Raw genomic sequence first — 10,177 nt, 5'->3', positions numbered from 1 at the left:
CATTACTAGTAATTCAAGATTTGCATATATAGGTCACTTCAGACTACTATCTTCATTACGTTCATTCCCCTCCAACCCGAGAACTTTAGACCCACGCAGCGATCGTCCTAAACAAGAATTCATCAGTACATCAGGTAAGTCCCTTCACATCTCATCAGTGCATCATAAGGCCCTTCACAACTTTTACACACAGAACAAAAATTCCTAGTGTAGATCGGACACGTGGGTAGCCTGGGTGCCACCCTCCCCCTTCACTGGACCCGCAGCACGTTGGTGGCGTTGCTGCGTCGACGTCCTAGGCTGGATTTGTGTTACCCTTGGCTTGAAAATTGGAGTAGAATGCAAGTATGACTTAAGTATGACTCGAGAAACTTCAGGCAGCGACTAAGAAGTTAGAAAATTAGACCATCGTCAATCCGGCATAAGTATCCAACCGGGAAAGAGCGTCTGGATGCTAGCAACATCTAAAAACTGATCTCAAACTGATGTACCCTGGCCATCATACCGCTTGTGGTTGAACTGACCTGGGTTTGGCAGCTTTGTTGCTAACCCATTGGGGGTAACCATGCCCGTAGCCAGGATTTTGTTTGGGGGGGGGGAGGTACTATGAGAGGGACCAGCGAGCGCCGCAGGCGCGAGCTTTCTAGAGGGTCCGGGGGCATGTTTCCCTGGAAAATTTTGAAAATTGAACCTTCTGAAATGGCATTTCCTGTGTTTTTGAGAGTATTTCCGAGGAAAAAATCTGAGATAAAGTTAGCAGTTTTTCTTGGATTCCTGCCTCGCTCAAATAAGTCCGCCTTGAAAAAAGAAAAAAAAAATCTTGGACATTAGAAAGCGGACCTTCGAGAGTGTAAAATTGTCAAAATTGAAGCTTCTGAATCAGCATTTCCTGTGTTTTCAAGAGGATTTCAGAGGAGAAAGTAGTTTTTCTACTTGATTTCAGCGCCGCTGGTGATACAAAAAAGTCTGCCTTGAAAAAAGAACAAAATATTGGACATTGAGTATTAAAAAGTGTACCTTTCAAGCATATGGGGGGGGGGGGGGGTTCTTCCGAACCCCCCGAACCCCCCCTGGCTACGGGCATGGTAACCGCACTTCGCATGGGCTTCTGTGACGTGGTTGATCTCTGCGACTCTGTCCGCAGGATCGCTAATGATGGTGTTATCTCTGCGGGAAGACCAAGTTTATGATAAAGTGGGGTACGCCAAGCAGAGGAGGGGTTCCAGCTGGTTTTTGACGTGTTTTAGGCATTTTTGTCGGGCTTTCTACTTTGTCATGTTTTTTCTCTCTATAAACTTACATTTGGGGTTTATAGAGAAAAAAACAGTTGTTGAGATTGAATTGTATCTAATAAATCAAATTACATGTACTATGTCAAAATTATTGTATTTACTTCTTACAGAAGACCTTGCGAAAATCCCTGTACTTCTAGCTCAACAGAGTTCTCTCATATTATAACATAGCTGTTAGACTTGTTGTCTTGCTTCCCCTAGGCTATGCCTTTCGGCAACACATTCCGGAGGACAGTCACATAACTTAAAATGGTGCACGGAAACTATTCAGAGTGGTGTTCTTTCCAGTACTAACATCTAGTAACATAATTCCGACAGGGTACATAATTCCGCAACCCTGAAAAGATACGTCCAAACAGATCTCCAACCCAACGTTCCCCAAGTATAGTGCACTCCAGTATATCTAAGCTGTTCATGGTTGGTATTGCACTAGATATCTCTCAAACCCACTGCTTTACAAAGTGGTAGATTTATGTAACCAGACGGATTAATGTTAATGGAAATTAACCCATACGACCTTAAGATAAAATCCAAACTGCCAGACTGAATTCAAATAATTGTGTGTGCAAAGCAAGTGTCGACGGCCTCAAAGACATGATAGCAAAATCTGCATTTCCTATCATCTTACAAAAATCATGGCAAAATCTTAGTCAACACTTCGGACTGAATGCAAGATTTCCAATTGACACACTGTACCACCCAAAAACACAGTCCATTATAAACCGTAACAGTTACCTTTATGCAACGTAAAGCGTAAACCATAAATTGCGAGTAAAGCGTAGGCTGATTTTAAAATGGTCCAACCCACAAGCGAGCGCCTCTCATTATCATATCCGCGTGTCACTCTCACGTCAGAAGTGACTCACAATAAGCTCCAGAGCGACCAGACAGGTTCTGCTTCATTTCATGCGGGAGTAATACCGTGGCGGATCATCGACAAGACATCTCTAACATTGTCGTCCGATTTTTGCCTCACAGGTGGGAATACATTTACCGTACGGATTCTAGATCTTTGAGGAAAGTTTTCATTGCGACAGAGAAATTTGTACATATATATAAAAGAGAGTACGCCAGGTTACCATGTTGTCCTTGGTAGAGCTACGACATGGTACAATGAGACCGTACTTCCTTTAAATACGTTGGAGTGGAGTTGGGAGAACTTCAACGTATGTGATCATGATAGCATATAGGTCCCTTGTCACATTATTAATTTCTAAGACACGAACATAATTCCACCATCAAAGATCTTCATTCATAAGCAAGCTTTGGTGCTTATCGGGCTCAAATGTGGCCTTGCATGACACAATAGTGCCTCTTAATTATAAGTAAAAAAACAGGTTAGACTCCATTTCATACAGATGTCATTTTTTACGCTGGTCTAGACTTTGTCATTATCACTCATTCGTTTAATGCAAAGAACTATAGCCGGATTAAGGTGCTTTTCAAGTCATCTCCAAGATGCTAAATATCACCAGCTTTGACGCAAGCTAACAGTTCAGCCGCTAGGTGTGTGAGTTTTGACTCAGAATTTAGAGTAGGGCGTAAAGAGGCTGACTGAATTTAGCGTCATATGTAGCTCGGAAGCCTCCGGAATTCAGCGTCGAGCGTTCTCGAGACGCCCCCATGCAGGTCCCTCTCAGGGAGGTGTCCGCAAAAGTAGGTTTTCAACATGACATCGATAGTTTTGACGCAGAACTAGACAGTTGAATCATTTGTGTTAAGTCTTGAAGCCTGTTGGGAAGCCTCATGATTTAACGTAATTCGTAATCAGCTCTGAGAATTTAACGTAATTCGTAATCGGTGGCGAAAATGTTGCGTAATTCGTAATCACTACTCCCCCATACAGGCCCTCAGGCAGGAGTGGGTTGGCGGGAGCTCGTGGACGTATAACCTGTCGTGGGTAGCTTGACAGGGTAGTCTGGGGTTGGTTGACGGCCTTGGCTTTAATTAACTTGCTAATAGATATTGGCTGCGAAACTACGGTGGCTGCGAAACTCTATATGGAAGCTAAGAAGACAGGCTGACAGAAACGGTCAATACAGCAGACTGGGCCCGGTAAAACACACCTATTAAAGCCGACCCGTGTAGAGTGGGACCAGGCTAGCTAGCCTCAGACTTCTTACGTTCATTGCCAACACATTTGCCTTTACAGGAGTGACATGTGGAAGATATTGGCATCAACAAGTCCCCGGATTCTCTGGGAGAAAGGCTTGCCCGACTTACAGAAGCTGACAGCTGCAGTACCAGCAATTATTGCAAGATGTCAGCATTCCAAAGCAGGCAATGGGCCAGGGTCGCCACTAGTGGGAAGTCTTGGTGAGTATGTGTGTATGTCTATGTCTATGTTTTTGTCTATGTGTGTGTGTGTGTGCATGTGTATGGGTATGAGTGAGTGCGTGACGTGTGAGTGTCTCTTTCTATTCTTTGGCGAAGCCTCAGGGGCGAGCCTAATGATATAGTATTGTGTGCAGTCTGCAAGAATTCTAGGTATCGTTCAGCAATATGTCCACACGAATTTTTAGTCCACTCACTCACTCACTCACTCACTCACTCACTCACTCACTCACTCACTCACTCACTCACTCACTCACTCACTCACTCACTCACTCACTCACAACAATTTTGTCACAGTTGTGTTTGTTATTACTTTTCAACGTTAGAATGTAGCATTTTATCAATTCATGTTTTACATTTTGCTTCTTGCAAACCACGTGTGGTCATGTGTGCATTTAGCTCATCTGGGAAGGAATATGCAAATAAAACTCTAAAACTCTTTTTTTCCTTGATGTTGTAGGCTCTTCCCGTGGCTATAGTGGCGCCAAGCAGGACCCTATATCACATCCTGCACATGCGCAGAACGTTGACGCCTCTCGGTTTAAGCGGCTGCCGGTGGCAGACGACCTGATGCCCCGACTCGTCGATAGGAAGAACGGCGAGAAGGTAAAGTACTCACTCACTCACTCTCTCCCATAGCTTAGTCAGCCGTAGAGGCAGCATAGCGTTCAGTAAAGGTTCTCCACTGCTGGCGATCTTCTGCCAGTCTGGCCATCTGGTTGGCTGTATGACCGGTCCTATCCTTCAGATTCGTGATCCATGACCGACGGGGACGTCCCCGCGGCCGTGCGCCTTCCCCCTTTCCCCGAAGAACTGTGTGTGAAAGTGTGCCTTTAATTTCTCCCTAGACACATACCCGAACCATTGCAATTGTTTCTTCTTAACTAAGCATGCATTTGCAATAAACGTATATATATATATTGATCACCAGGCGTTCTGTCCTGCCCACAGGTCCAGCCGACGTTCTCCGTGAAGGAACTCCAGCGGAGGCTGAGCGTCCTGCGCGCGTTCATGATCACCAGTAACATAGACGCAGTCCTCTTCACGTCCTACCACAACATCAACTACTTCTGCGACTATCTGTACGTCGCCTTCGGTCGGCCATACGGGCTGGTCGTCACCATGGACAACGTACTCTCCATAACATCAGGTACGTCACATCCGGTGAAATGATTTTGCCGAGAATGCAGTAGAATGCTTGCTCTCACGTGACTACTAGTATGACGTAGGTATTGTCTGCCATGCTGGTTGGTTAAACATGGACTTTGCCAATGCCAGGTCAATACTTTTTTAAGCCTAAAAGTAAACAGAATAAGTCTTTCTGGACATTTCTTTCACAATCCTGTCAGCCTGAAACTTGTTATAAAACATTGTACTTTGGCAGCAGAGTTCTAACTTGATTTAAAACCTTGCAGCCATCGACGGCGGCCAACCATGGAGAAGGACGCAAATCGGCGAGAATATCGGCTACACCGACTGGCATCGCGACAACTACTACCACGCGCTCCAAGCAGAGCTGGCGGGTCGAGGCCTCATGACGCTCGGCGTGGAGTTCGACCACATGTCGCTAGAAGGCTTCACCAAGCTGAACCTCGCCCTGCCAGACATGCAGAAAATAGACATATGCAAGCCCACCATGCGCATGCGCATGAAGAAGTCTGAAGAGGAAATCTCACTCATCAGGTGTGTATGTCACATCCGGTTTAAATTTCATGATGTCAGATACATGGTTGTGAGACACAATTTTTATCAGGCTATGAATTGATGTTGTGGCATGATGGCATCAACATTCTACATAAAATGAATCCGACTGATAGAGGCGGGATAAAGCCCCCCTCTCACTGTGCGGAAACTAGTTGGCGACTAGTTGCAAATTACGTTCGCCAACTAGTTTCGCACAGTTGCCAAGTAGTTCCAATGAACGCCAATTCGTCCCCTGCAGTGGCGATTTTCTTGACAGTATGTAGTCAGTGCTGCATCCTCTCGGATTTGACTGTTAAGCAGATATGCACGTGAATTGCTGTTTACAGAAGGATTCGTTTTTAAAGCTTCTAACGTACTTTCTCATGTCAAAATTGTGGGATGTGTTAACTAAGGATAATAATTACATTGACTTGAAACTTCGCTTAAAATGATGCAACTTAGGGCTGTATAAATATGCGTTGTAATTGCTTGTATTATTTTCTCCCGTGCCCACCCCATTTCCCATACTGCTGTATCCGCGGTCCACTTCCGCTGTGGGATCGGTACAGAGAGGGCGCACGTATTGCCGACCTGGGCGGGTGGGCTGTGGTGGAGGCGCTGAAGGAGGGCGTGCCCGAGTACGAGCTGTCGATCCACGCTACAAGCGCCATGATACGGGAAGTGGCCAAGACCTACCCGCATGGCGATTACCTGAACAGTCAGTACAAACTTACTTCTTTATAGACTGTTTGCATATGACGTCACGGCCGCCATCTTGGCTGGTTAAACCTAGAGGAGTCAGACATATAGATTTGCATATGATAATTTGTAATGGTTATACCTTTTTGCAAAGTATCACGCAAAGTTATTTAGCATGTCAATGCTAGAAGATCTTAATCTACAGTTATGAAGACTGACTTTGTTACCTTCTCACCCCCCCCCCCCCCCCCCCCCCAGCCTGGGCCTGGATCATGTCGGGGATCAACACTGACGGGGGACACAACCCTGCGACGTCACGACGCGTGCGCAGTGGGGACATCCTGTCACTCAACACCTGCCCCGTGATTGCTGGGTATGACTTAAAAAAATGATTTTTTCTTCTTTTGAAATCGCCAATTTGATGATTCACCAGATCTCATTTTAAGGTTTTTAAAAGTCGACATGAATCCGAAAGACATCAATCAAGATACTAGGCTCTTTGGTAGACCCTACGGGCTTACCTGTACAGTAAACAATGTACCAAATTCCGTGCTATTGAATGGACGTACATTAACCTCAGCACATCCCGTAAAAACTGTTAAAGGAAACCCAAGCAATATTAGGGCCCAAAAATTGGATTTTGAAAGTCAATCTATTTAGTCATTTCTATACATGATTAGTTCAAACAACACTATCACAATGTATAGCAACATCCATAATGCAAAAAATATGACGTCGGTGTGATGTGAGAACTCACTGAAAATCGTCGCCGGGGTTTTTGTAGGCTCACGAAACTATCATCGTACAGCTCGTTTGTGCGCGGTACCGGTTTTAAAATGCTCGAAGTATGAAGTTATTACGCAAATGTGCTAAACAGTGTTAGTAAATGTTACTACCATAATAGAGATTTCAGCATTTTCATTTTCATTTTTTGGGTCCTAATATTGCTTTGGTTGCCTTTAAAGCTTTAACATGAAGTTGGAATTTTTGTCTCCACGTCAGGTACTACACTGCCCTGGAGAGGACCATGTTCCTGAACCACGCTTCCGACGCTCACCTCGCTCTGTGGGAGATCAACTGTCAAGTAAGTCTCAGGTCGTCATCTGGCCTTGAAACATTCACCACCTCAGCCTCCGTTTTTGTCAGTAAACAATATCTAAAAACTGACATATGAGTTCGTACATGCATCTTATCTACACCTTATGAAAGAAGCTTCATTTCTACAGTCTATAATCATTTGTGAATATTCCTAGTCTAGTGTGCAAAGATAGGTCTCTTTGTGTGCTAACTTTCATCTCTCTACCGTTGTCCCCACCACCGTGGCTACCAGGTACACCGTCGAGGCCTAGAGCTCATTCGCCCGGGAGCGCGCTGCTGTGACATCGCCACTGAGCTGAACGAGATGTTCCGAGAACACGGGCTGCTGCAGTACCGCAGCTTCGGCTACGGGCACTCCTTCGGATCTATTTGCCATTACTACGGCAGGGAAACAGGTATGAACCGAGAGATCACACTTTTTTTACTTTCAACAAGAATGTTATCTTTTCGGTAGCATGTGTCTATCACTGGGCCCCAATGGAAATCAGCTATCATAGCTGTTTGGGCCACCCAGGTGACTAAAGATGAAATAAACAAATGAATGAATAAATAAATCTCTCTCCTTAGGTCTTGATGATACCTCAAAAAGATTAGATTTTGGACCCCCTAGCTACTTGCTATAGTTCTGCCAGTTTTGATGTCTCATGTTCTGGATTTGCATGGTCATGATTTGTCAGTGACAGATAGCTCTTGTCTAGATATGTATTCGGACATCTTTGGAAGCTTGGACTTGTATATTCTTATAGCATGGTAAACGATAAGCAACTGTAGTATTAGTGAGAGAACAGTTTTGGCGCGATCACTGTGTAGGTTTCAACGATCTGATTCTGAATGTATTTCTGATAAATCTTCTTCCTTCTGTTCTCGTTCCCAGAACTAGAGCTGCGTGAGGACATCACGACCGTTCTCGAGCCCGGGATGGTGATCTCCATGGAGCCGATGATCATGATCCCCGAAAGCATGCCGGGATCGGGCGGCTACCGTGAGCACGACATCCTGGTGTTGACGGAAGACGGGGCGGAAAACATCACAGGCTTCCCCATGGGCCCTGAACACAACATCATCAAGAAATAACCATGTCGACTTTATACGGCATCATTATATAGCCAGATGTCGTTGACAAGTCAGAAGGCTCCATTTACGGGTCATTATTTACCATATTGAAGGTGGAGGAATAGGTGTGCAATATCAATATTAAAAGGTGTATACGGTGAAGATGTGACTCATTCATGTGTCATTTCATATGATAATGGCTATGTGATAATAACGTTAATGACCCGCTTTCCTTCGGTCTATACGGTCTCATAATGCATTGTCGACCCATTGACTCTGTGCTAAAACATTATCGGAAAGACATAATTAATAACCAAGCATTCCGGTCGTTTTGAAACATCAGCAAGATGTGATAGACTGAAACATGACTTCATTGGAAGACACATCTTGGGCTGGTTACCGGTGAGCGACGGAATCCAACAAAGAAGTTTTTACTACATTTCGCAGGCTAGTACATACTAAAATGCCGAAAACCCAGTACCGTCAACTCACCTTTCAGTCAGAAAATAGTCGGTATCAAACAAGAGCAGCAACATCAAACCCAATCAAACTGCCAAAACCGAAAACGAATACAGAGAAGAAAATTTCTGATAGGTGCGCATAAACAACCCCAGAAGCGAGTATTATTTGTAAAAAGACCACACCTGGCTTTGATTCAAGTACCAAGGCTAGGTACATTGCATATTTGTGAATAATGAGAAATTGAAGGAGTGTAAAACTATCGAGTTAAGAACAGCTTGCTTGCTTGTGTGTGGACAAGTGGCCTATTTGTACCCGTTTGGTCGTCTGCTAGATAATTGATTCTAATTTAGAACGCAAGGACCTCAGAAGCAATGATTCAAAAGCATCCACTGGCAGTCGTTATTAAAAGTGCATGTTTTTTTAACCATCAAAGATTCTTTTGGATGGAAAACCTCGCCTAGCAATATGGTGTTCAGTACCAAGGACATGAATGTTTGTACGTCGTTGTGTTCAGTATTTAATGACAGGAATGTTTGTGTGTGGTGGTGTTCAGTAACAAGGACAGGAATGTTTGTGCGTGTGGATACTGTTCGGCTTAAAGAAAACGATGTTTGTGTGTACGCGTGTCTTTTGTTATTGGTAATCTTGAAGCATTTGTCTGAAGAGTTTGACAGCGGCATCCTCACGCCTAGAGGGTGGGTAGTCCAGGCACATCACGCCGGCTCGCAAGGCTGATGATGCGAAGAGCTCGCTGTTGAACTCGCTCCAGTTGAGGTTCCTGTTCCTTGCTGCACCCAACAAGGAAGGTATGCCCGTACTGGACAAACAAGTCAAATGTATACCAGGACTAAGTCAGTAATGCTGGTCCCTTGTTTGGAGAGTAGCGTCAAGTAGTTAAGTCTGCATGAGGCTTTTGTGACCACGGAGGTGACTTGTTCTAGGAGTGTAAGGTTCTTGTCAAGGATGAAGCCGAGACCTTTTGCAGAGTCGACCCACGGTACGCATGCACCCCCAAGGGTTAGCCTTAGTGGGCTGGGAACAGATATGCAGATACAGATTTGGAGAAGTTGACTTTTCTTCCCGTTTAGCAGCATGTTGTTGGAGTCTGCCCACGAGTTGAGATGAGATGTCTCTTCCTCAAGTGCTTTGTCTTCGTTGGCATGAAGCACTGAAAGGGTTCTGGACATGGAGACGTCCGCATAACCCATGTTGAAGGTGTCAAGATGGACTGTTGTTCTTGAGCTCATAAAGAGAAGAGAAAGGTAAGGAGACAGAACACCACCTTGTGGGACACCAGATGATGGCTCCTTCCAAGAGCTGGCCACGCGGTTGACTACTGCCCTCTGACGCCAGTATGGAATCATAATAGTTTCTCATATATCATGCAAATTAGGTCTTCATTTTCAAATTTTCTTATTTATTAACATTCCTCTCTTCCTTAGCTACAAATGTCACGTGTTTAAATAGTCCTTTGAGGGAATGCAGCAGGTTTATGAAATCACTCACACACACATACACACTCACACACACACACACACAAACACACACATACATAC

At 44.6% G+C, this 10,177-nt stretch overlaps 1 protein-coding gene across 3 annotated transcripts; it reads left to right on the top strand.

The window, feature by feature from the left end:
- On the top strand, positions 1-8,326 carry LOC136446050 (creatinase-like). Of its 3 annotated transcripts, none has more exons than XM_066444324.1 (10): positions 1-134; positions 3,445-3,608; positions 4,087-4,232; positions 4,578-4,776; positions 5,042-5,309; positions 5,879-6,027; positions 6,267-6,381; positions 7,011-7,092; positions 7,339-7,501; positions 7,981-8,326. In XM_066444324.1, the coding sequence occupies exons 2-10, from the start codon at positions 3,452-3,454 to the stop codon at positions 8,178-8,180; spliced, it is 1,479 nt and encodes a 492-aa protein (XP_066300421.1). In that variant the 5' UTR covers positions 1-134; positions 3,445-3,451; the 3' UTR covers positions 8,181-8,326. The 3 variants fall into 3 exon arrangements, with proteins under 3 accessions (XP_066300421.1, XP_066300423.1, XP_066300422.1); XM_066444326.1 differs by lacking the exon at positions 1-134 and adding an exon at positions 2,164-2,270; XM_066444325.1 differs by lacking the exon at positions 1-134 and adding an exon at positions 2,928-2,948.
- Positions 8,327-10,177: the final 1,851 nt, after the last annotated feature.

Source organism: Branchiostoma lanceolatum, chromosome 12 (genome assembly GCF_035083965.1).
Source record: "Branchiostoma lanceolatum isolate klBraLanc5 chromosome 12, klBraLanc5.hap2, whole genome shotgun sequence".
NCBI classification, from domain to species: Eukaryota; Metazoa; Chordata; class Leptocardii; order Amphioxiformes; family Branchiostomatidae; genus Branchiostoma; species Branchiostoma lanceolatum.
Note: the sequence above shows the minus strand (reverse complement) of the source record. Positions and strands in the feature narration are given on the sequence as shown.

Excerpts from the sequence above, each read along its gene's own strand:
- LOC136446050 (XM_066444324.1), top strand. The coding sequence starts at position 3,452 with ATGTGGAAGATATTGGCATCAACAAGTCCCCGGATTCTCTGGGAGAAA. Across the intron at positions 4,777-5,041 it reads CGTACTCTCCATAACATCAG|CCATCGACGGCGGCCAACCA; the intron begins GTACGTCACATC and ends AAAACCTTGCAG. Across the intron at positions 5,310-5,878 it reads GAGGAAATCTCACTCATCAG|AGAGGGCGCACGTATTGCCG; the intron begins GTGTGTATGTCA and ends GGATCGGTACAG.